At 46.9% G+C, this 26,644-nt stretch overlaps 1 protein-coding gene across 1 annotated transcript in view; it reads right to left on the reverse strand.

The window, feature by feature from the left end:
• Positions 1-816: 816 nt before the first annotated feature.
• ABCA2 (ATP binding cassette subfamily A member 2) overlaps positions 817-26,644 on the reverse strand; it is a 120,778-nt gene continuing 94,950 nt past the window's right edge. Inside the window, exons 21-49 of the mRNA XM_063936251.1 lie at positions 26,408-26,588; positions 26,119-26,331; positions 25,553-25,749; positions 25,302-25,472; positions 25,021-25,193; positions 24,795-24,915; positions 24,409-24,690; positions 23,462-23,668; positions 23,127-23,229; positions 22,375-22,700; positions 21,491-21,704; positions 13,903-14,008; positions 12,326-12,437; positions 12,185-12,245; positions 11,921-12,095; positions 11,205-11,320; positions 10,942-11,089; positions 9,993-10,116; positions 9,604-9,736; positions 9,123-9,243; positions 8,781-8,959; positions 7,339-7,480; positions 6,147-6,281; positions 5,587-5,690; positions 5,232-5,324; positions 4,770-4,872; positions 4,500-4,637; positions 2,768-2,974; positions 817-1,625 (exon numbers count right to left, since the gene is read on the reverse strand). Of these exons, the coding sequence (XP_063792321.1) occupies positions 1,590-1,625; positions 2,768-2,974; positions 4,500-4,637; positions 4,770-4,872; positions 5,232-5,324; positions 5,587-5,690; positions 6,147-6,281; positions 7,339-7,480; positions 8,781-8,959; positions 9,123-9,243; positions 9,604-9,736; positions 9,993-10,116; positions 10,942-11,089; positions 11,205-11,320; positions 11,921-12,095; positions 12,185-12,245; positions 12,326-12,437; positions 13,903-14,008; positions 21,491-21,704; positions 22,375-22,700; positions 23,127-23,229; positions 23,462-23,668; positions 24,409-24,690; positions 24,795-24,915; positions 25,021-25,193; positions 25,302-25,472; positions 25,553-25,749; positions 26,119-26,331; positions 26,408-26,588 (4,421 nt within the window). The 3' untranslated portion in view covers positions 817-1,589. The remainder of the gene's footprint in view (positions 1,626-2,767; positions 2,975-4,499; positions 4,638-4,769; positions 4,873-5,231; positions 5,325-5,586; positions 5,691-6,146; positions 6,282-7,338; positions 7,481-8,780; positions 8,960-9,122; positions 9,244-9,603; positions 9,737-9,992; positions 10,117-10,941; positions 11,090-11,204; positions 11,321-11,920; positions 12,096-12,184; positions 12,246-12,325; positions 12,438-13,902; positions 14,009-21,490; positions 21,705-22,374; positions 22,701-23,126; positions 23,230-23,461; positions 23,669-24,408; positions 24,691-24,794; positions 24,916-25,020; positions 25,194-25,301; positions 25,473-25,552; positions 25,750-26,118; positions 26,332-26,407; positions 26,589-26,644) is intronic.

Below are 26,644 nucleotides of genomic sequence, written 5' to 3' on the forward strand. Positions count from 1 at the left end.
CAATTTGTAATAATATACAATGGGGCTGCCGCTAATGCTGATTTTGGATAGATGCGACTGCAATGTAATTGACAATGGCGAGCGTTGCGGGGGGGGAGTTATGGCGTTGCGATCTTAGTTGCGATGCGTCCGCAATTAGATCTGGAACGCATCGGGAGGCAGCCTCACACATGCTGGTTGCGTATGCACCGAATTCCGTTCATCGCTGAATAACCCCCTATATCTTTATCTATCTATCTATCTATCTATCTATCTATCTATCTATCTATCTATCTATCTATCTATCTATCTATCTATCTATCGCATCCCCCAGCGGCAATGGAGGGATCGCAACAGTTATCAGAGATATCTGCTGCGGTTCCTCAATAAATACATTTGTGTGATACTAAATATTTGAGGTTACCCACTGAAAAAATTTTTTTTTCGGGGAATAAGCTGCAAATATTTTTTGATAAATGGGCCCCTATGTGACTTGATTGAACAGTGCCACCTAGTGACATTCCTCGGGCAGTGCACCATAGATTGCCATCAAATTGAAAATGTTACAGCTCTGCATTATAACTAGCGATACACGCCGTAGCCAGGTGGGTGGTTAGTTAGAAATAATTGCACAGTGATGGCTGCTTGCTAAAATACAGCTAAATTAATAGAAAATGACTGCATGTGTGGTTTTGGTATCCGTTAGCCCCTGGGGTTAACAGATTCTACACCCCCACCAACCTCACCTCTAGCCCCCTTCTCTTACACCATAATACTCACGCATTTCGCCATACCCTTCTCACACGTTCCTGCATCTTACTCAGAAACAGACAGACGTCAGGTAAAGTGCATGTATTTGGTCATTTCATTTGCAATTTTTGGAAAAGTAAAACACAAAATAAAGCATTATATATACAACATACGTTTCCCATGGTTTTTTTGGCAGTGCAGTTCCTAAAATGCCCACAATGGTTTCTGCTGGCTGTGAGCGCCCTCTGTAGCGACACTATGTACAGTGGTTGGCACATTATATTGCAAAGGACAGAGAGGGAGGGGAAGTCGGCACAAAAACAGATGAACAAAACCCTCCCGGAAAAAAAAATGACAAACTAAAAGCTACATAATGCCCACAGAGCAGATTACCACGTCTGCTGCAAATGTCCTGAAAATAAAAGTGCGTCAAGGACAGACGGGCCCCCAGCACAAGATCATTGCAACAATCGTCTGCTACGGCCAGTCTCATCCATTCACTGGCCGCAGTAACACCAACCAACACTAGTATTGGCCAGTCTTTAGGTCCACAGTGACCCAGGTCCACGGACAAGTCTGCATCCTAGGTTGCTGCAGCCCGATTTTCTTTTTTAAGCGGTTGTGGGCTCTGCTCATTCTGTCCCTTTCAGAGCAGCGCCGCCTGCGCACCAACGCAGGTATCCGCGACGTCTGGCGCCAGATCTGTGTGTATGTTGTGTACACATCTGTCCAGTATTGTGGAGAACATTGTCACTTCCTCTTTTCCCACAACCCGGTCTCTTTTTTTGGGGGGGCTATCGTAAAAATGGGTAGTGGTCTCCAGTACATCGGGTAGTCATTACCGCTGCAGAGGTTTCTTCTCAGCAGAGCGTGTCTGTATTAAATGACAACTGAGCCTGGGGGAAACAAAAGCAAGATAATGCAAGTGAGAACGTTCAAAGTTCAGATTGTCCTCCCTCTCTGCAGTGCGGGATCTCCAACTCCCCAGGAACTACAATTCCCAGCCTGCCCTTCCCGGTAAGATCTGAGTTTGGGCAAGGTTCGGGTTGCCTGACAATTATTAGCCTAGCTTAGTCCTCCTGCAGCGGTCCTGGACTTGCCAAGCAATGGAGAGACAAAAACTCAGGGAAATTAAGGGAGGGAGAGAATGGGACAGCCTGGCTACTGAGAGACAGGGCTAATTGAGACAGGGCTAATTTACTATTCAGCTCTCTGCAAAGGTGCCGCGTCTTCAGCACTTGTATTCAATACAAATCCAGTCGTGTTTGTCAATGAACGTAATTGCTCCTTTGCACCCAGTCGCTGAAATAGCCAACATGAAGGTGGAGAGACCTAGAAGTGTATTCAATTAGTGTTGAAAGCTGCCATCTGTCGAAAAGACGTCAGTTTCGACTTTTTAAGGTCGAATAGTGATTCGACCTATTCAGTCCCAGCAGTTTTTATTCAACAAGTCGGGGAATTTGACTTGTCAAATAGTACGTGAATCGGCGGTATAGCTGCCGACTCACTTACTTTAGAGGGAAACGGGGCCAAATTCGACAGGATTTGGCCCCGTTTCCGACCATCTCAGTCCGACATAAAAAAAATGTCGTATTGAGATGAGGGACCTTAGTGGAGGAGAGGGGGGAGAGCCGCGGGAAGCCAGACGGGGGGGGGCTGCTCTTCCCCGCTGCCGCTGCTCTTCCCCGCTGCCGCTGCTCTTCCCCGTCTGGCCACGGCTCCCCCCCCACCTCCCCCGCATCTCAATTCGACTTTTTTAAGTAGTCGAATTAAAATGTCATTTGAAAAGACCAAGTCGGATCCATTCCGACAACTGAATGTTGGAATGGATCCGACTTCAATTGAATATACCCCTAGTCGGAAATGTCTTCTAAACAGAGAAGTCAGCAATAGCAACCAATCAGTACATTCTATAAAATGATAGATAGAAGTTGAACTTCTCCACTCTATTGAAGATTTGACACCTCTCCCCCATATAGAGCCTGTGGTGAGCTTCGAGGAGCACTGTGTAAACCTGAATCCACTCTGTAGGTCTTACCCTCTCCTCCTCAAAGCTGATCAGTCCTTCATCATCCGTCTCTAGGTCTTCCGGCTCCTCCACAACCAGGGCACGGAGCTCGGTGGGCGTAGTCCGGTTCCGTAGAAGACTCAGCACTCGCTCCACGGGAGACGGAACCGTGCAGCTATGGCTGGCCTCTTGCTGCTCCAGGTTATCGCTCTGCTTCTTGGCAAAGTTAACAAACACCTGCAGGTAAGGAGATGGTGGGCACTTTGTTACCAAGGGCAAAACACGTATATGTGAAGAAGACAAGGAGCACAGGTCTTTACTTCACTAACTTACTCAGTAGTAAGACCAGGCCCGGCGACAGGGGGGAACAAAGGGGACACTTGTGCAGGGCCCCGAAGTTCAGGGGGGCCCCAAGGATCAGGGACACAAACAGGGCCACAGTGCCAATATTGCTTTTTAAAGTGTATGCTCCAACTGCTCAATTTAGGCCCCCTAAACCCTCCCCTTCCTTTTACCCCATCTCTTTGTCCAGTCCCTGTGGTCCACGCTTTATTGCCATCATTATACATGTCGCTGCGCTGGCGCTGTTCTGTATGTCCCTGCCACCGCCACCGAAGAGCTGGAAAACCACCTGCCGGGCTCACTGACAGGCCAAATCAAAGGCTCCATGTTTTTTTAAAGATCTCCTCTGACAAGTTAAGGGGGCCCCAGAGATATCAGTGTAATGGGCCCCAAGATTTCTGTTCCAGACCCCTAAACTAACCCTATTGCCTGCAGTAAAATTCGAGAACGTCTCCCCTAAGTGAATTCAGCCCTATGAATAGAGGGAGCGTGATCCCTGTGCAGCAGTCACAGAAAGGGTTCATCTCTGCAGCTTGTCACTCACATTACATTGTTGCATTGTTCTGCAGAGCTGAGCTGGGAGCTGTAACCCACAGACCAGCTGCAATCATTACGCTGGGTGCACACTAGACCAGTGGTTCTCACACTGTGTGCCGTGGCTCCCTGGGGTGCCTCAGGACACGTGCAAGGGTGCCCTGGATTGGTGGCCTAGGAACAATTCAAATTATTTATAGTCAATGTTATAGGCAAAACCAGCGCTGGTGGCTGCTAATCATAAACTATGTGCACACACAGAAGCAAATCCTGCTCCTCACCGTATAACTGAAGATTACAATATATATATATATATATATATATATATATATACATACACACACACACACATACATATGTACTATTCTTTTCTACAGAAACTCTCTGCCAAGTCAAGGGGGGTTGCAGGGACCCCAGAGATATCCATGTACCGGCCCCAAGATTTCTGTTGTCGGCCATGAGTAAGGCTGTTTGTAGCTACCAAGGGTGCCAAGAGGGAGGGGGGGCGCAGGAACCAATTTACCCGGGCCCAGGCTTGTCTAAGGGACCCAGCAGCGGGCCCAGGCTTGTCTAAAGCTGGGTACACACTGGAGTGATGTCGAATATCGACAGAGCGGTACACATCAGAACGATGTCTTGAAGGAGAGAACGTATGATGGGGGTGTTGTCATGAATACGGGGGGGGGGGGGGGGGGGGACTCGTCACAGCAGGAATTTCAGGCTTCCCTCTGTAGATTTTGCGCTGAAGCATTGATAAAAAAAAGACGCATAGCCACACCTGTTCACTCGTTGTTAAATCTGTTCCTATCTATAGTTCGTTGTAAAATGTATTATTCTACTTTCCCATGATTTACACGCATCCCTTTATCACACAAGGAGAACTTACATTGTCCAGTGTGGTCTGACTGACAGAATAATCCTCTATTCCCAGCACGTCCACCACCTGCTCCATCTTACTGAAGACCTGGGCCAGAGACACCTGCTCAGACTTCAGCTGGTATTGGACCTTGGTGTGATGCCGCTCCTGCGGGACACAAACGTGTTAGTATAAATCACATGACCACACCATGTGACGTGGAGATAACGTAGCAGAAAACAGGTCTACAGCACTTCAGGGCAAGTCACACTCACGCCAGGAGCTCACGCTCATACTCACTTTGAGAACGGCTTCCGGAAAGTTCCTGTTGAAAAACCGCACAACTTCTTTGACATTGACGCTGGATTTCATCCTCACGGTGATCATGTAGCCATCGCCAAACCTGTGTAGCATATAACATGATGTGTCACGGACAGCAGCGATAGGAATGGACACACCGGGTCGATGCGGAATTTGGGTGCAGTGTTCCTGCGAATAAATCTTACTCATGCACATAAAATAAACAGCAAATGCGCTAGTCTCTGACTATCAGTGACTGCTTGCACATGTCTATACCAGATGCAAATGACGCGTCTCCTGACAGACTGGGTTCAATTCTTCATTCCCGCTTATTTTCTGACCATGCGCAGAGCGGACTCTCTCAAGTCACGCTCTGAAACTGCGCTTGTTCAACTCGGCGACACCCCCTATGTATAATATTACCTCATGTCACACAGACGGGTATCATAAAGATTTTCTTACCGGTTTTTCAGATGCTGGATGCTGCCGAGACATTTCAGGCGCCCGTTGACCATAATCGCCAGCCGCGTGCAGAGAGCTTCACATTCTTCCATGCTGGGGAAAACAGGTGACATTTGTAGGAGAAAGACCAGTGGAGGCAGCCATTTTGTTGAAGCAATATTAATTGATATCCAATATGGCTGCCTCCACTATGTGCAGACAACAAGCACACTTGAATGCTTTTACAACCAGCACAAACCACTGAGCCGCGCCTGGTTTATGTGTCACACAAGAAATAATTCAATTCAATTCAAATGGAGACCTTTTCCCTCTGCACAAACCCAACTATCTCCCAGTAGTGATGTCACCACTATACCTGTGTGATGTCAGCACCAGGGACCGCCCTGTTTTGATGATGTCGAGGATTAGATTCCACAAGAAGCGGCGAGCTTTGGGATCCATTCCTGTCGTGGGCTCGTCCTGTACACAGGAATAGAGAGGTCACTGCCACTGGCCACATGCGCAGTGCGATTTATTCACTACAGCCAACACGTACAAAACTGAATCAGGCCCATGTTTGGAATCCCGGCATCTCCTTGTGGCCTTTGTCACTTTGTCTCCCAGGTTCCCAAACATGAGAATTAGATTGTAAGCTCATATGAGAGATATATGTACAGCGGTGTGCAAAATGATACAGGCTAAGTGTTTGCACAACCCCCGCCCTCTCCAAGTCACGGGTACCAGTGGGATTCTGGGAACAACAAATATGATACACACTGTATAATGTAGAGATGTACTCGATGAAACCGGATTGGTTTAGTAGGACAGGACAGTTTAATAAATATACTGTGACGCTAATTGCTCTTAATATACTAATTCTCACAACTGATAGCCGGAAACAGGCATCTGGTAACGCAGGCATGACTCCCGGCTCACCAGAAAGATGAAGGATGGGTAGCCAATAAGTGCTATGGCGGTGGACAGCTTCCTCTTGTTGCCGCCGCTGTAGGTGCCCGCTGGTCTGTCTGCGTATTGGGCCAACTCCAGTTTCTCCAATGCCCATTTCACCACCTGGTAGAAAGAAAACACCTCAGTCTCACACATCAGGAGCCATGGCTGGGCCTGTGCTAAGTGCTTTAGAGACAGGCCAACCCCAAAGCTCTCTTAGGGCAGGTTGTGATCCAGCATTGTTCTTAAGCCGTCATATTATTCATATGACAGTCATAATTGTATTATTATTATCCTTTATATGGCGCCACCAGGGATCTGCAGCGCCCAAATACAGTACATAAACAAATAAAATATGAAAACAGAGATTTACAGTACAAGACAATATAGGAGAAGAACAGGGCATATACACATAGCTGCATCAGCAGACGACACTGAAATAAGTATCAGGGTGGCAGAAAACCGCGGGATGTGGTGCCATCGAAGATGGTTTAAGTAAGAGGAGGAAAAGCACATGAGGGAAGAGGGCCCTGCTCGTGAGAGCTTACATTCTAAAGGAGAGTGGCCGACAGAGAGGGGTGACACATATGGGGTCCCTATTGTTCTTACGCCATCCTACCATTCCCATGCCAGCCATAGTAAAGGCACATGGAGGAGTTTCGGAGGCAAGCTCACCACACCAATATAAGGCTGCAGGATTACCTGTCAGCTCCCTGTGTGTAACAGAAGCATCACACAGCGTAAACTACTCAAACAGGCAGCAGATTCTTTACGCTTATTCCTAATACACTGGATGATTTCAAGGCATTTCAGTAAACAAGAAAACCACAAGTGGCCCCCACATCAGCACAACACACTAGGGAAGCCGATGACTAGCAACCATCGATGAAGTACTTTTTCCATCAAATTGCAGGTATTTGAGGTTGCCAGCCATTGGATACTGCTTTCTGACGCCCATGCCATGGCTGACTTTGTTTTTTCAGCTGTAGACACCCGGAAGTGGTATCCGCAGCTCAGCTAATGTGCACCTGCACACAGTATATACATCGATTGTTATAACATCGAATGGTTTCTATGCGACGGTTAGTAGCCATCGCACCTGTGATTTGATGCCTGAAGCCCGGTAACCATTTGAAGTTGCCGATGTCCATCCCTCCACCACACAGTCTTTGAGACTCACCCTTTCCTCATCTTTCCAGGGTATCCCCCTCAGGCGCGTGTACAGCTCGAGGTGTTCCTGTGCCGTCAGCTCATCAAATAACGCATCAAACTGGGGGCAGTATCCGATACTTTGCTGTACCTGGAGGAGCTCCTTCAAAATGCTGTCACACAAGAGGAAAATGACAAGTACCAATCAGACTCGGCGTATCTCTGATAAACGGGTGATAAATCAGTGTCAGCAACACAGATTGGTTAGTTTATTCAAAGACTTATAAGGACGCCTGCACTCTTGTCACCGTTTTAAAAGCTGTAACTACACGGTCAATTATTATAACCACCAGCTAGGAGCCAGAGTAACCGCCGTGTGCAGCACGGACAGCAGCTAGACGGGCTGTACGGTCATGTTAGACACACGTCTGGTAGCCCCCAGGTTCATTGTGACGGTGAGCTGCCGCACTGTAGCGTGTCGGCCGGCCCTCACGCACCTTCCTAGCCAACGTTCACCTCTCACATCAGTGGTACGCGGTGCTCCGCAGTTTCCACGTTGGTTATTCGTAGTGGAGCCATTTGTCCAGTCACGATATACCTTCACCACAGCAGCACGCGGACAGTTCACATACTGCGCTGTGTCAGAGATACTGCTACCCGCCACCCGAAAGCCGATAATCATCCCTTTCTGCAACTCGGACAAATCGCCCCTCTTACCCATGACAGCAACGAGTGATGTGTGCGCAGACGGCCTATCGCACACCTTATATACCCACCAAGCCAGCGCAGGACACGTGACGTACTTCATGGGCTACGCGCTACAGACGTCACATGTCGGAGGTGGTCATAATAGTGTGACTCCACCGTGTAGTTACAGCCTCACTGAACCAGTGGGATGGGTTTGGGAGAGTTTGCTTTCTCTTTCTTGAGAGTTTGCTTTCTCTTTCTTGACTGACAACGTACAAATAAGCATTTTCTCGAAAAGGAAATCTGGGAAATTTCCATTTACAAGTCAGCCGTATGAGTTATGCGTTACCTTCCAGGAATTAGGAGAATAGCCCAGGCCAGTGCGGAGACTTAACCAAGCTTCTTTTCAGAAGTTGCCTTCTTGCATAGGACTAAACACAAATGGTTTATACGTAACGGCGAAATGCGTTATTCCATCTGCGTTCTACTGCAGCTCTGTAAAAGTAGCATTAAACCTAAAACCTATGTTGTCTTCTATAAAAACTACACTTAAATTTCCAAATATTATATGAAAAAGTTTCTCTATTTACATTCTTGAGAGGTTTGAGGTTTTATTTGCACTTGATAAGCTAGAATTAGACACTTCTCTGTAACTGGCCATTTCAGCATGAGATGGCCGCCATCTATCTACGTTCCATTACGGATGCCAAAAAGCCATAACTGAGAGCGCTGATATAACAAAGGGGATCTATAAAAAGTAGTTAACTATGAAACAGAAAAAGATACCTGTGGCCATTAATAAAAGCTTCTCCCCCTGTCGTGCTCTCATCCCCAGTTAGCATCTTGAAGGTGGTGGTCTTCCCAGCGCCGTTTACACCAAGAAGTCCAAAACATTCGCCAGGCTGGACACCGGCACAAAGGCGATCCACAGCCAAGATGCGCCCCATCTTACGGGACTTGTACACCTGGAGATGGAAGCACAAGGTTGGTCGGGAATTGGGTTTCATACAGCCATCGAAAGCCTCTCACCGAGGTGGGGAAGGAAAACAAGTGTAAAAATAATGTGACCAGTTTCTGCGCTGTGATAAATATATATTACGCATGTCGTGAGCAGAGCTGCTGCAATACCTTTGTCAGGTTCTCTATCTTCAACATGTCATTATCAGCTCCTCCCCTCAAAACTCTCTGCCTCTCGTTTGCCACATCGATGTCGTCATCCTCAATAGGCTTGTCGGAAATGGGGAGACGTCTGTAAGACGGGAGAAACAATGAGATCAGCATACCGTTCCCAAAACGTGCCAAAATATGGCTAAGGGACAAATAACCCGGCCCAAACCAAGTGGATGACCTGGCCTATATCTAAAATGCCACCTTTTCAGAGTAGCTCCTATTCTCCTGACACTTGCCCTGGCTGAATGTCAGATGGGAACACTGCATGTGAAATGAGGCCACCTTCGTGGTCTACAACAATAGATAGAAACTGGTGGGAGTAATGGTATTTTTGTTGGCAATTGGCAGATAAGTGGCCGCTGCCTGTGGTTGGTGCTTGCTTTGGTTAGGAGCAACAGTGGAGTCTTTATATGGTCGGAGAACGTAGAGGACTACTTACTGCGGTTTGCGGAAAAAGTTGTATTGACACATGATGGTGATAAAGAATCCCACAAATCCTTCTATAGTCATGGCCACCAGACCCCGGGTGACGATGTCCCAATCAAACGGAGACTTCATCTTATCAAACTGACCTAAAACGTGGAAAAAAAAACAAATAAGATCCGTACAACTTAGAGGCAGACAGTGAACAAGGATGTGTCCTGCTCTATAACATCAATGGACGTTGTCTAGAAGTGTGTAGTAAACCCAATATTTAGCTGCTTGACTGTAAGTGAATGATTGTGAATTTATCTGGAAAATCTCGGTTACTATCTGGAGGACTGGAGTGGCTCCCACGTTGATCATTATTCTAGTTCACATTTCACCCACGGATGGTGGAGGTCTTACCTATCTTTGCGTAGTACTCATTGATGTATTCATTGTAGGCCAACTCCATCAGCCCATGTCCCAGGTTGTAGTTGGGGAAGATAAGGAAACAGCTCTTGAGATAACTGTTTACCAACTTCAGATCCTGCAGGACAAGTAACGTCATAGTACCAGCACAGAAGTTTAAAGAAGAGTAAACATAAATATAAAAAGAAAGATATCTAAAGGAAACTCCTGGAGATGCCTTCCACCACAACAGGAGAACCCCAAGTCTCCTCCGTGCCTAGAAGACTTGAGAGCTATTGAATCAGAGAAGGATACAGTGAAGGTTTGCATGGATGGCTACTGTCACTCATCCAATTAACGTCTTTCAAGACCATGGCTGGCTTCTGGTTAGATTATAGGTTTACATTATATCAGGATTAGGGAACCAGTCAATGCTGGCAGCCTAACTTTTACTGTGGCCTACATCAAACCACATTTTCCTAAAGATGTGGATTCAACAGTCTGTAGTGGAGTGGAAGGTTGATACGTTATATAAAGCTATCTGCACCCAAAAAGATATTTATTATGAAGATTACCCCTCCCACCAGAAAGCAGGTGGTTGCCCCAAGCTAGGGACCATTGCTGTTCAGAACTAAACCTGGCCAGCAGTCCTGCACTGATACCTCAGGGGAATTCCTACGGCCCCTGACACACACGCTGCAGTGTTTTGTCTCGTTCCCTCTGTTGATGATGGGATACAGAAGTCATTCATTGCTAATAGGGACCACCTGATCCTAATTTGTTATAACAGGAGACCCAGCTCTGAGGTGACACTTGAAACTCTTCTAAATTACAGCACAGGTGTGTCAATATATATCTACAGTACACAGGGGTTATCTAAATAGATGGACTGTTCCCAGCACCGGTTCTGTGACGGAATGGAGCTACTGTATACCAGGAACATTCTGTGTAGATCGTCACTCACCTTATCATGTTCAAACAGCTGCAGCAGGAAGGTGGCCACGGTGGCCGTTATCCCGATGAACAGGTTGATGACAATGAGGAAGACGTAGGCCGTGCTGGGCACCTCGAACCAGAAGGAAGCCGGGTACATGATGGGGGTGATTGACCAACTGAAGTAAAATAAAGCAGGTAAGAAAATGTTCTGTAGATTGGGAGAGATCATCTCCTGTGGCAGAACCAATGAGAAGGGTCAACGCTATAAAAAAATATAGCTGCAGGACTTACCCGTAGAGTAGGAAAAGGGACAGGACAGCTGGGAAGTTGGTCGGAGACGTATACGCAGGAAGGTCAAATACAAACAGAATAATGATGCAGCAGGTGGCAGGAACCAGGTAATTCAACTGAAAAAAACAAGCAACTGGTTAAACAGTGACGGAATCACACGGATCGTCTACTAATTGTTACTGTAATTGGGCTGCAACAGGCAGAGAGATGTAGAAACGGTTATAGGAGAGCTTGCAAATGTAGAGGATTAATCATATGCTCTGGTGGAGATGTATCAAACCTTCGAAAGAGGACAAGTGGAGGTGGTGCCCACAGCAGCCGACCAACTTCCAGCTACCATTTATAAAATGGTAGCTAGAATCTGATTGGTTGATACGAGCAGCAGCTCCATTTGTCGTCTTTAGAAATCTTGGTAAATACCCCCCTTATGTACAGTACAAATTATGCACCACATATGACTACGGCCCAAAGACCACCAAGGAGAATGCACCCCCTTGTCTCAGTCATGGAACTATTACATAGGAAAGCCGAAATGTCCAAACAAAGACTTATCACAACGTCCAATAGGACCCAGAACATCAACAACTTCCACCTCTGGCCAACATCTTCCATAGAATTATTTGTTGGGACTTCACAGATATTGGACAGTTATAATGCTTTACACCCTCTGCCATGAAACTAGTGCTCCCAGTGTGGCCTGTTCTTGCTCAGCTTACCATGTCCCACACGTAGTTGGCCAACCAGTAGATGACCGGGTTGCAACCGCTGACAAACTGAAGGTGCTTGGCCTTGGTTGATTTTTCCGCTACCAGGAACACCACAAAACTTGCAGGAACAAAAGACATTGCAACGATGATGAATATAGCGATCACCACGTCAGTTCCCTGTAACCTAAGTATGGGCAAAACAGAGATCAATAGTAGGAACAGTTATTGTTGTATTAGATAACCAGGTATGGTGGTGGAAGATCAGCTACGTACAGATAGTCCAAAGACAGGCTGGCGCTGGTCTTGTTCATTGGGTGATTGGTGACGGTGATACCTGCAGGAACAAGAGACAACATATTACAATGAGGCCCATTGTACTGTTAGATGTCCCCACACCGAGGGCTGGCCTCTTACCATAAGCGGCGCGGTTTCCACGGGATGCAGGTAAGTTGGCTCTCAGGATGGCATTATTCAACGCATTGAGGTATGTGGGCATGCTGTGGTATCCTTTGTTATTGTAAAATGCCTACAAAGGTAGAATAACTTTAACATGGGGTAAAGAAACTTAACAAAAAGACAATTTATGATGGCAACCACATGTACATTAGAATGCCGAAACAGGATATTGTACCCAGGCCTCTGTAAGGGCACAGAAGTGCAGGTGAGGTGTAACCATGACGCCCCCCCACTGACATGACACGCCCATACGCACCATAATGGGGCATAGCCACACCCCCAGTAGCCTTGCCTGCCTGATGTTAACCACATGGCCAGCCACACCCCCTCCACACGCTCCAAAGGATGGTCACCATGACGGGGCTTAGCCACGCCCCCCTGCAGTGATCAGAACGGTTAGTAGCCATGCGTGCATCCACATGACCAGTAGCTCCTCCCACTGACTCAATGATAATATAATTCCATCACATGTATCATGTTTTATTTTAAAGCGAAGCATGAAACCCCGGGAGCTAACCATGCCTACAATTGTTTGGGACATATATCAGAATTCTAACAATATGAGAATTGCCTATTACATGAACACAGAGAGCAGTGCTTCTAATATCTCCATAAAAACCTCAGAAGCTGCACGAGCCAGCATCCGGGCTATGGCCCTCATTCCGAGTTGATCGCTCGCTAGCTACTTTTAGCAGCCGTGCAAACGCATAGTCGCCGCCCACGGGAGAGTGTATTTTCGCTTTGCAGGAGTGCGAACGCCTGTGCAGCCGAGCGGCTACAAACACATTTTGTGCAGAAAAAGACCAGCCCTGTAGTTACTTATCCTGTGCGATGATTGCTGCGACGAGTGACACGGTAATGACGTCAGATACCCGCCCAGCAAACGCCCGACCACGCCTGCGTTTTTCCAAACACTCCCAGAAAACGGTCAGTTGATGCCCAGAAACTCCCACTTCCTGTCAATCTCCTTGCGTTCGGCTGTGCAAATGGAATCGTCGCTAGAACCTGTGCAAAACCACAAAGCTCTTTGTACCCATACGACGCGCGCGCATTGCGGTAAATGCGCAGGTTTGCCGTTTTTTTAACTGATCGCTACGCAGCGAACAACGGCAGCTAGCGATCAACTCGGAATGACCCCCTATATCCTGGTTTTATCATGGCTATGGTTGGCTAGCAGCCATTTCCCATTGTTGGGAAGCAGTAATTCTCATCATAATAATAGGCGGTAACATTGGTAAAATTCTGGGTGACTTTACATCACTGCGCACAGACAATCTAGATGCTACAAATAAAGTCCACCAACGCCTGAGATTGAATCCATATATCTACTCAGTGCCAAATACATTCAATGGACCAATTTCTTACTCATCTACTCCTGAAACGAGCTATAAATGTCAGAATGGCCATCCAGCATCAATAATATGAATGATTTAGAAGTATTAAAACAACCTATATGTTCAAAATCCAATCCTTAGATATACTGGCATGCAATCTTAATCCGACCTGCCATGCAGAAGTGATGTGGTTACACCAACCTGTGCCGTGTGTCTGACCGCGATCTTCCGTAACATTGGGGGAGCCTTGGCCTCAAAGGATGCTGGGATAGATTTTTGCACGTTTCCAAAGGTCAGGGCCCCGTACCTAGGTTTAAATAAGATTTTAAACCTACCGGTAAATCTTTTTCTCCTAGTCCGTAGAGGATGCTGGGGACTCCGTAAGGACCATGGGGTATAGACGGGCTCCGCAGGAGACATGGGCACTATAAAGAACTTTTAGTATGGGTGTGCACTGGCTCCTCCCTCTATGCCCCTCCTCCAGACCTCAGTTAGAGAACTGTGCCCAGAGGAGATGGACAATACGAGGAAAGGATTTTGTTAATCTAAGGGCAAGATTCATACCAGCCCACACCAATCATACCATATAACCTGGAATACACATAACCAGTTAACAGTATGAACAAATAACAGCATCGGTCCAAGACCGATTCCAACTGTAACATAACCCTTATGTAAGCAATAACTATATACAAGTCTTGCAGATTTTCCGCACTGGGACGGGCGCCCAGCATCCTCTACGGACTAGGAGAAAAAGATTTACCGGTAGGTTTAAAATCTTATTTTCTCTTACGTCCTAGAGGATGCTGGGGACTCCGTAAGGACCATGGGGTTTATACTTTATACCAAAGCTCCAGATCGGGCGGGAGAGTGCGGATGACTCTGCAGCACCGACTGAGCAAATGCGAGGTCCTCGTCAGCCAGGGTATCAAACTTGTAGAATTTAGCAAAAGTGTTTGAACCCGACCAAGTAGCTGCTCGGCACAACTGTAAAGCCGAGACGCCTCGGGCAGCCGCCCAAGAAGAGCCCACCTTCCTAGTGGAATGGGCCTTTACCGAATTTGGTAACGGCAATCCAGCCGTAGAATAAGCCTGCTGAATCGTGTTACAGATCCAGCGAGCAATTGTCTGCTTTGAAGCAGGCGCGCCAATCTTGTTGGCTGCATACAGGACAAACAGAGCCTCTGTTTTCCTAACCCTAGCCGTTCTGGCTACATAAATTTTTAAGGCCCTGACTACATCCAAGGACTTGGAATCCTCCAAGTCACCCGTAGCCACAGGCACCACGATAGGTTGGTTCATATGAAATGAAGACACCACCTTAGGCAGAAATTGAGGACGAGTCCTTAACTCTGCACGATCCACATGAAAAATCAAGTAGGGACTCTTGTGAGACAAGGCCGCCAATTCTGATACCCGCCTTGCAGATGCCAAGGCCAATAACATGACCACCTTCAAGGTGAGAAATTTCAATTCAACCGTTTGAAGGGGCTCAAACCAGTGAGATTTAAGGAACCGTAACACCACGTTAAGGTCCCAGGGCGCCACTGGGGGCACAAAAGGAGGCTGGATGTGCAGCACTCCCTTTACAAAAGTCTGGACTTCTAGTAGAGAAGCCAATTCCTTCGGAAAGAATATAGATAGGGCCGAAATCTGTACCTTAACAGAGCCTAACTTTAGGCCCATATCCACTCCTGTCTGTAGGAAGTGGAGAAAACGGCCCAGATGGAAATCTTCCGTAGGAGCATTCTTGGTCTCACACCAAGAGACATATTTCCGCCAGATACGGTGATAGTGTTTCGCTGTCACCTCCTTCCTAGCCTTTATCAGAGTAGGTATGACCTCCTCCGGAATACCTTTCTCAGCTAGGAATCGGCGCTCAACCGCCATGCCGTCAAACGCAACCGCGGTAAGTCTTGGAATACGCAGGGCCCCTGCTACAACAGGTCATCCCTGAGAGAAAGAGGCCAAGGATCTTCTGTGAGCATTTCCTGAAGATGAGTACCAGGCCCTTCGAGGACAGTCTGGAACAATGAGTATTGACTGTACTCTTTTTTGTCTTATTATCCTCAAAATCTTTGCTATGAGAGGCAGAGGAGGGAACACATAGACCGACCGAAATACCCATGGTGTCACCAGGGCGTCTACTGCTACTGCCTGAGGGTCCCGAGACCTGGCACAGTACCTCCGCAGCTTTTTGTTGAGGCGTGACGCCATCATGTCTATTTGAGGAATTCCCCAGAGATCCGTTATCTCTGCAAAGACTTCTTGATGAAGTCCCCACTCTCCTGGATGGAGATCGTGTCTGCTGAGGAAATCTGCTTCCCAGTTGTCCACTCCCGGAATGAAGACAGCTGACAGAGCGCTGACGTGATTTTCCGCCCAGCGAAGAATCCTGGTGGCTTCCGCCATTGCGACTCTGCTCCTTGTCCCGCCTTGGCGGTTCACATGTGCCATGGCTGTGACATTGTCTGATTGAATCAGAACCGGTAGGTTTCGAAGAAGACTCTCCGCTTGTCGTAGGCCGTTGTATATGGCCCTTAATTCAAGCACATTGATGTGCAGACAGGACTCCTGGTTTGACCATAGTCCCTGAAAATTTCTTCCTTGGGTGACTGCGCCCCATCCTCGGAGGCTCACATCCGTGGTTACCAGAACCCAGTCTTGAATGCCGAACCTGCGACCCTCTAGAAGATGAGCACTTTGCAGCCACCATAGAAGAGACACCCTGGCCCTCGGGGACAGTGTTATTTTTTGATGTATTTGTAGATGGGACCCGGACCACTTGTCCAGGAGGTCCCATTGAAACGTCCTCGCGTGAAACCTGCCGAAGGGGATGGCCTTGTAAGCGGCCACCATCTTTCCCAGAACTCGAGTGCATTGATGAACTGACGATCTTTTTGGCTTTAGCAGGTCTCGGACCATGTTCTGTAGGTCCTGGGCTTTCTCCAACGGGAGAAAAACCTTCTTTCGTTCCGTGTCCAGAATCATGCCTAGGAACGATAGTCGAGTTGTTGGAACCAATTGCGACTTTGGCAGATTGAGAATCCACCAGTGCTGTTGGAGCACTCTCAGGGAGAGCGACACGTTTTTCAGCAATTGATCTCTTGATCTCGCCTTTATCAGGTGATCGTCCAAGTATGGGATAATTGTGACACCCTGCTTGCGCAGGAGCACCATCATTTCCGCCATTACCTTGGTGAAAATCCTCGGGGCCGTGGAAAGCCCAAACGGCAACGTCTGAAACTGGTAATGACAATCCTGTACAGCGAATCTCAGGTACTCCTCATGAGAGGGATATATGGGGACATGAAGGTAAGCATCCTTTATGTCTAGTGACACCATAAAATTCCCCCCTTCCAGGCTGGATATTACCGCTCGGAGCGATTCCATCTTGAATTTGAATCGTTTCAAGTACAGGTTTAGGGATTTTACATTTAAAATGGGTCTGACCGAACCATCCGGCTTCGGGACCACAAACAGGGTCGAATAATATCCTTTTCCCTGTTGGCTCAGGGGAACCCTGACAATCACTTGCTGTTGACACAGCGTTTGAATTGCAGATAATACTACTTCCATCTCTGGGGAAGAAGCTGGTAAGGCCGACTTGAAAAACCGGCGCGGGGGCACCTCCTCGAATTCTAGCTTGTAGCCCTGGGAAACAATTTCCCTCGCCCAAGGATCCACGTCTGACTGAACCCAGACTTGGCTGAAAAGTCGAAGGCGTGCCCCCACCGGTGCAGACTCCCGTAGGGGAGCCCCAGCGTCATGCGGTGGACTTAGCGGAAGCCGGGGAGGACTTCTGCTCCTGGGAACTAGCGAAGCAGGTGTTCTCTTACCTCTACCCTTGCCTCTGGCGAGGAAAGAGGAGCCCCGACCTCTTCTGGACTTATGCGACCGAAAGGACTGCATCTGATACTGTGGAGGTTTCTTTTGCTGTGTGGGAACAAAAGGTAAAAAGGTAGATTTACCCACGGTAGCTGTAGAAACCAGGTCCGCAAGACCATCCCCAAACAACACATCACCCTTGTAAGGTAAAACCTCCATATGCTTTTTTGAGTCCGCATCACCCGTCCACTGGCAGGTCCATAAGGATCGTCTCGCAGAAATAGCCATGGCATTGGCTCTGGAACCCAGTAATCCAATGTCTCTTTGAGCGTCTCTCATATATAAGACCGCGTCCTTAATATGTGCTAACGTTAACAAAATGGTATCCCTATCTAGGGTATCAAGTTCAGCTGACAGGGTATCTGTCCAAGCTGCTACTGCGCTACATACCCATGCCGACGCAATTGCCGGTCTAAGTTTAGTACCAGTATGTGTATAAATAGACTTTAATGTAGTCTCCTGCCTGCGGTCCACAGGATCCTTGAGGGCCGCCGTATCAGGAGACGGCAGCGCCACCTTCTTAGACAGGCGTGTTAAAGCCTTGTCCACTGTGGGAGAGGATTCCCAACGGACCCTGTCCTGTGTAGGGAAAGGGTATGCCATAATAATCCTTTTGGGAATCTGCAGTTTCTTATCTGGAGTTTCCCAAGCTTTTTCACATACAGTAACTCGTTAAGTTCATGAGACGGGGGAAAGTTTACTACCTGCTTCTTTCCCTCAAACATGTGCACCCTTGTGTCGGGCACAGAGGGTTCATCAGTGATGTGCAAAACATCTTTTATTGCAATAATCATACACTGAATACTTTTTGTCACCCTAGGGTGCAATCTTGCTTCATCATAGTCGACACTGGAATCAGAGTCCGTGTCGGTATCTGTGTCCACTTTTTGTGACAAGGGACGTTTTTGAGACCCTGAGGGGCCCTGTGAGTCGGTCCAATCCGTGGATTGAACCCCTGTCGACTCCCTGGACTCTGCTTTGTCCAGTCTCTTGTGTAATGATGCTACACTTGCATTCAACATATGCCACATATCCATCCATTCCTGAGTCGGCACCACCGACGGGGACACACCACTCATTTGCGCCACCTCCTCCTTGGATAAGCCTTCCGCTTCAGACATGCCGACACGCACGTACCGACACCCCACACACACAGGGATATAACTATAAGGGGACAATTCCCCAACCAGGCCCTTAGGAGAGACAGAGAGAGAGTACGCCAGCACACACCCAGCGCCAAACTGACACTGGAATAAACCCAGATAGCGCTTTTATATATATATATATATATCTCACTGATTTTCCCACTCACTGCGCCTGTAATGTGCCCCCCTCCTCTTTTTCAGCCCTCTGAGCTCGTTCAGCAGGGGAGAGTCCGGGGAGCCAGCGTTCTCTGCAGCTTCTGTGGAGAAAATGGCGCTGGTTAGTGCTGAGGGATCAAGCTCCGCCCCCTCCAGCGGCGGGCTTCGGTCCCGCTCTGTTTTACAAAAAATGGCGGGGTTACTTTATTTACTGCCTTAGCAGTCTAATAAACTGTATAATGCCAGTGTTGAGGTTCATTGCTGCCCAGGGCGCCCCCCCTGTGCCCTGCACCCATCTGTGCCTGCTCTGTGTGTGTTGTGTGTGGGAGCAATGGTGCGCAGCGTTACCGCTGCGCGCTTACCTCAGGAAGATCTGAAGTCTTCTGCCGCCTTGAAGTCTTCTTTTCTTCACATACTCACCTGGGTTCTATCTTCCGGGTCTGTGAGGAGGACGGCGGCGCGGCTCCGGGACGAACTCCAGGGTGACACCTGTGTTCCGACTCCCTCTGGAGCTAATGGTGTCCAGTAGCCTAAGAAGCAGAGCCTATCATTTAAGTAGGTCTGCTTCTCTCCCCTCAGTCCCACGATGCAGGGAGCCTGTTGCCAGCAGTGCTCCCTGAAAATAAAAAACCTAACAAAATTCTTTTAAACAGAAAGCTCAGGAGAGCTCCCTGTAATGCACCCTATCTCCTCTGGGCACAAGATCTAACTGAGGTCTGGAGGAGGGGCATAGAGGGAGGAGCCAGTGCACACCCATACTAAAAGTTCTTTATAGTGCCCATGTCTCCTGCGGAGCCCGTCTGTACCCCATGGTCCTTACGGAGTCCCCAGCATCCTCTAGGACGTAAGAGAAAAATAGTTTTAACACTATAAAATTGCTTTGAGAACCACAGGTGTTGTGTGTTACGAGGATATAGGAACGGGTTTAAGCAGAGGCGGGCCAAGGCATAGGCAAACTAGGCAATTGCCTAGGGCATTTGATATGCCTAGAGGCACAAGCAGCTTCTGCTGATTAAAATGATGGGGGTAATTCCAAGTTGATCGCAGCAGGAAATTTTTTTAGCAGTTGGGCAAAACCATGTGCACTGCAGGGGAGGCAGATATAACATGTGCAGAGAGAGTTAGATTTGGGTGGGTTATATTGTTTCTGTGCAGGGTAAATACTGGCTGTTTTATTTTTACACTGCAATTTAGATTGCAGATTGAACTCACCACACCCAAATCTAACTCTCTCTGCACATGTTATATCTGCCTCCCCTGCAGTGCACATGGTTTTGCCCAACTACTAACAAAGTTCCTGCTGCGATCAACTCAGAATAACCCCCGATATGCGGCATGCCTATATTCTGTGTGTAGCATTTCATATGCAGATACAGCCACAGTCTCACACAGAATATAGACATGCTGCATATCATTTTAATCAGCAGAAGCAGCTTGTGCATCCTAGCCACATAGCAATGCAAATAAGATGCATTTTCATAAAAAACAGGCACCTGACGTTAGCAGAGCTGCCAGTTGACTCACGCCAGGAACTATATGTGTCATTATGTGTATATGGGCACTAATAATGTGTAACATATGTGTAAGGGGCACTACTGTATGTGTGTCATTATGTGTATAAGGGCATTAATAATGTGTAACATATGTGTACGGGGCACTATGTGTGTCGTTACGTGTATAAGGGCATTAACAATGTGCGGCATATGTGTAAGGGAAATTATGTGTAAGGGCATTAATAAGGATTGGTATAATGTGTAAGGCGCACTATGTTTCTAAGGACATTAATAATGTGTGTCATATGTGTAAGGGGCATTACTGTGTGGTATGTGTGGCATATGTGTAAGGGAAATTATGTGTATAAGGGCATTAATAAGGGTTGGCATAATGTGTAAGGTGCATTATGTTTATAAGGACATTAATAATGTGTGTCATATGTGTGAGGGGGCATTACTGTGTGGTATTGTGTGTATAAATGCATTACTAATGTGTGGCATTATGTGTATAAGGTGCTCTACTGTGTGGCGTAATGTATAGAAAGGGCACTACTGTGTGGTTTAATGTGAATAAAGAGCAATATGGTGTGGTGTAATGTGAATAAGGAGCAATATGGTGTGGTGTAATGTGAATAAGGAGCAATATGGTGTGGTGTAATGAGAATAAAGAGCAATATGGTGTGGTGTAATGTGAATAAGGAGCAATATGGTGTGGTGTAGTGTGAATAAGGAACAATTCAGTATGATGTTATGTGAATGAGGGTCACTACTGTGAGGAGTAACGTATATAAGGTAAAGTGGTACTACTGTGTGATGTAATGTGAATAAGGGACACTATCGCATGATAAATTGAACAATGTGCACATTGTTCTTATTTAAATTACAGGGGGAAGGAAAAAAAAAAAAAAAGGACTGCTAATGTTGGGGGGTGATGGTGCTGGGAAAGGGTTGCAGGGTCAGAGGCAGAACTAGCGGTGTTGCTAGGGGGCACCAGCCAAAATCTTGCCTAGGGCATCATATTGGTTAGGGCCGGCTCTGGCTTTAAGTCATGTAAAGTCCACTCTTAGTTGGATCTCTTTAGACCACAGGACGGGCAGTGTCACTCACCGATGCAGTCTGAAGCGATCCGACGTGTACAGCACATATTCACTAACATTCCGACCACTGATATCCACCATGATGTCTCCTGTGACCACCTTCATCTGCGGAGGGTGACCACCCACCCCACTGGGACAGGAGAAGCCGGTTCCCTGCATGGAACAAGTGCACCTGACCGGTTCGTGGATCCGACGGGGGAGAGAAGGGGTGGTGGTGATGGCCTCTGTTGGGAGAGAAGTTGAGGTCAGCGAAAGTCTTGTAGGTGGGTGATGGATGTATCATAAATAAAACACTTGGAAATATACACATGTATGGCTCATGATCCAGGAGGCGCTATACCAGGAGCAATGGTACTAAAGGGGACCTGAAGATACCATAAAGGGACCTGAAATCATCTAAAACGAGACCCGAAGATATCTAATTGGGACTCAAAAATATCTAAAGGGGACATAATGAAACCTAAATGGGACCTGAAGATATCTAAAAGGGACCCAAGGATATATAAGAATATTATATTGAACTTGAGGATACCTAAAGAGAACCTGAAGATATTTAAACAGAACCTGAAGATGTCTAAATCTACCTAATAACAGGACCTGAAAATATCTCAACAGGACTGAACGTGTCTGAATGGGACCCGAAAATATCAATACAGGACCCCAAAATATCTAAACAGGACCTAAAGATAGCTAAAGAGGATCATCTAGTAATATAAACAAACCTTACTATAAATTTATCCCTACTGTTAATTAACTGGGAATAAAAACAGCACTTACGGCAAAAATGCCCTCTGCAGGATAGCACTGAACAGCAGATTCTCAAGGTGACGTTCCATTTTACCAATGTCCCTATAAAGCAGCCAATCTAAACATACATCCCTGACTTCTCCTAACCTGGCACAGAGGGCGGCGAGTAGGTAGTGGTATTCCACAGGTGTGCAGGGTCCTCATCGGTGGGGTAGTCAGAGGGGGCCGGGGAGGGCGGCGGCGGCACAAAGTTGGATAGCGGCAGCCCCTGTGTAAAGGAATCCACACACATGGCATCGAAGTATTGTGCCGCCAGCATTTTGGACTCATTGCTATTCAGGTTGAGGGACTGCACCAGCTGGTCCAGGGTGCTATTAAACGCAGTCTTCAGTACACAGGTGGCCCCGATACCAGAGGGCAGGTAGAAGGTGTTGACAAGCATCTGTGGGCTAGCGTCTGGGGACAGTTTCAGTCTGAAAGAACGATGGGAGATTAGGACAATATACATGTACAGTTCCTTCCACCAGCTTTTGTATCAGGGTTGTCCATTAATGGTAATTGGTGCATTAATAAACAGTACTTCAGCAGTACATAAAATGCTATATATCCGCCAGATTCAGGGTTCTAGCAATAAAACAGCAATTAAAGCATGCTACATCTACAGTATTTAACACCAATGATCACCTGAGATGTACAGATGGAGCCATGCTTATCTATCCCTTTAATATGATTAATTGACTTAATCCCCTGCTGTATTGTTCTCTCTGTATTGTATTGCAGCTGAGAACAATAGATGAAAGGCTTATGCTAATAAGCCTTGGTGCACCTAGGCGCATCAGAGCAGCCTAGATGACCGTGGCTCCCTCTGTATGCACAGAGAACAGGCTCCGTCAGCTCACCTGTACTCAGGCTGCTCCTCATTGGCATACGGTACAAAGTTCCCTTTGGGCTGAGTATAGTTGTGATACTGAGACGGGGACAGGATCAGTGGGGGGAGGTCACCTGATTGAAAAACACAATAATTATCATATATGGCTTTAAGAAATGTATATAAGCTTTAAGAAATGAAAAACTAAAAGTTGTTTGCAGTCAAAATATATTCAATTTAAAAATACAATCCAGCCCCCATAAGAGTAAACATTTATTGGCACATGCTCTCAACTGAAGGCTAGAGATATAATACAGTGCTGAACCTACTTGTACCCATACACAGATAGGTACACCTGGCACATACCAATCTCAGGAACAGACAGTGCCACCGTCATGGCGACACACACAAAGAAGGCCGGGAGCAGGATTTGGGAGAAGAGGGCCTTTGTGTTTCTCTTGGCACAGTGGAAACGTTTCACGATAAGTCCATGGAACTGGCGTAATTTTAACCAGGAGCCTTCCAGCTTGAAGCTGCCTTGTCCATCCTCTACCGGCTCCTCTACCTCTGGATCTGAAAGTCAAACACAGAGTAGACTGGGTAATGCCACTTTCAGGTTAGGACCCGGCAATTTTGTTTACTGTCATGCTTCTTATATGACCGTTTCCATTTAACTGTCCATACTCACATTTATTATTTGGAATTAATATAGGTTGAAATAATATAGCAGCTAAAGGGACACAAATGCTTACTAAATCCGTCTCTCAACCACACTCATTACCTGTTCCCATTCCTGGTTACAGGACTTTTCGGGATGTACCCACACATACTTCAAAACTGATCTTCTCGGGCAGCTTATCAAATTCTCAAACTGCTCTCATAACCCTCTAAGCTATTTTACGTAATAGCCAACCCCATATTCAGCTGTATCAGATTTTCTCCCCTCTATGCAGTTCGCACAAAACTTACATGTGTTCTCTTTCGATACTCAAACAACTCTCATATCAGCATTGCTGCATAACTGGATCACTTATGCCAAACAGTTTGCAATTTGTCAATTAACCTTATGTATTAAACTCCTGGTGTGAGTGAGACGCCAGGTCCTGTGCAAATCTGCTAGCACCATGTGTCTTTTTTTGCCAAAAATGCGTCTTAGTCGCACTTAACTAGTATCCATCATGAGACTGTGCTGATTCATTTGATATGCGAGGTTGAACTGAACTAGCCTAATTCCATCTATGGTTACGGAAAGGTCATGTAATGGTTCCTCAGAGTATTATGCCACTGACTCAATCGCCAACTATTCCACCTACCATGTAGACTCAGATTCTCCGCCTCCTGCGAGGTATCAAACAGTGGAGAGTAGTCTCCATAGAACTCTGCATATGCTCCACCTTCTTCTCCTCGCACAGAGCCCACAGAAGAGGAGGAGCCAGAACGCATAGAACCAGGGGACTGGCCAGGAAGAATTCCTGATGCAAAGTTGTTAAGTTCCACCTCTGGCTTATCCAGTGCATCAGCCGATGATGGGGGCTCGGTGCTGCCGTCAGGCTGGATGACAGGTCTAAATGTGTCTTTGTTGGACTCCTTTAAATCTAAAAAGTAGGAAACACTGTATTAAGGTACAAGGAAATCGCTTTGAGGACATCAACCCATCATAATGAACAACTTTCACTCTACTGAAACACTTGGTAGTAACCTGCATCGCTGTTCTCCAGAGAGTGGTCTTCTTCAGATACCTTTAGGAAAACTTCTTCTAGTGTTGTGTCCATCAGACCAAAGCTAGTCAGATCCAGGTCACTTAGGTTCTGCTCCAGATGCTGCAAGGGATAACACAAACCAGAAGAGGTTTGAGGCAAGAGTACAGACAAGGCAAATGTACATAAGTCCATTACATGGAGATAGTGACCTGGATGTTCAGTTACCTGGAAGAGGCGCTCAAAACAGCCTTTCCTGACAGACTCGCTGGGGAGAATGTAGGACAGCTCAGTATTTGTGTCCGAGACCAGAAGGCAAGAGGCTACGTACTTCTTTATAAACTGAGACACCCGCGGCTCTGAGCAGTGGCTGAGGCAGGAGGTGGGAGTATGACCGATATCTACAGTGGAGTGTAAGGCAAAGGACAATTATGTATACAAATGAGAAGGTCTTCCCCTTCCGACAATGTCCCATCAATTTCTGGCTTGTGTCACCATTTAGTGCTGACCTGGCCTGCTTTGCTTCTTCACTACTGTCAATTTGTAGCCATCCCCATAGGTACTCTTAAGAAACAGTGGAGATCCGCAGCATTTCAACTTTCCATGGGAAATAATGGCTATACGGTCTCCGAGTAGATCGGCCTCATCCATGTGGTGGGTGGACAGAAGAATTGTGCGGCCTGTGGAGTATTCAGTGTGCATAAACAGTAGAGCAAAGGCCACCAAACATTACAGAATATTCCATTTTCAATGCCCTTACCCTGCTTGTATTTTAGAATAAGATCCCAGATTGCCCTCCTCGCATATGGATCAACACCCGCCGTAGGCTCATCTAGAATAACAGCTCTGGAACCTCCAACGAAAGCAATAGCCACAGACAGCTTCCTCTTCATCCCTCCAGACAACGTCTGAACCAGGCAGTGTCGTTTGTTTGATAGCTCCAAGTCCTTAATCATCCTGAAGAGGAGAGAATACAGGATCACTAATTACCACCACACATGGGCATACTGGACCACTTAGGTCACCAAATATGGCATAGAAAACCTTGTAATTTAGTCAATTACTTCTGACCATCTACAGTATAACGTAAGCTGCAAACACGCTCATTGACTATTTAAGTACATGGAAACCAGAGGCATGGACAAACCCATTCCCCAGCCAACCAACTTTGACCATCTGCAGTTTGTTTCCTGAACCATGGTCAGCTCATCCTCCAGTCAACAATTTCTGACCATCTGAAGATCCACCATCCTCATCCAATAAAAGACCCAACATATCCAGTAAACAATTCTAACACACCCACAATCACCATCTCTCAGTTCATACTTGTCCATTTCCTTGCGTATTGCCTCCTCAGCCATCCCCTTCAGGCGGGAGTAGAACCACAAATGCTCTTCAACCGTCAGCTTGTCAAAGAGCACATTGTGCTGAGGACACATTCCCATGCTTTTCCTGATCTCGTTCATCTCCGTTCGGATGTCATGCCCATATATGGTAGCCGAACCAGAGGTTGGGGGGAAGAGCCCAGTCAAGATAGACCTGTTAGGGTAAGAGCATTATGAGACTCTCTCTTCTGCTCTCCTCCTTGAATGCAGAGAGGATCATCCAGACTTACATGGTGGTGGTTTTGCCTGCTCCATTATGTCCTAAGAAAGACACCACCTGGTTCTCATGTAAATTTAGACTCAGCTTGTTCAGTGCCAGTTTCTTGCCAGTCTTGTAGATTTTGGTGAGCTTGTCAATACACACAACTAATGGTAGGTGACTAGGTTCCTCCTCAATACCACGTGTCTCCTCTGAGAAATTCAAAGGGGAATAGTTAGTATAATGGGGGTCATTCCGAGTTGTTCGC

Source organism: Pseudophryne corroboree, chromosome 8 (assembly GCF_028390025.1).
Source record: "Pseudophryne corroboree isolate aPseCor3 chromosome 8, aPseCor3.hap2, whole genome shotgun sequence".
Taxonomy (NCBI): Eukaryota; Metazoa; Chordata; class Amphibia; order Anura; family Myobatrachidae; genus Pseudophryne; species Pseudophryne corroboree.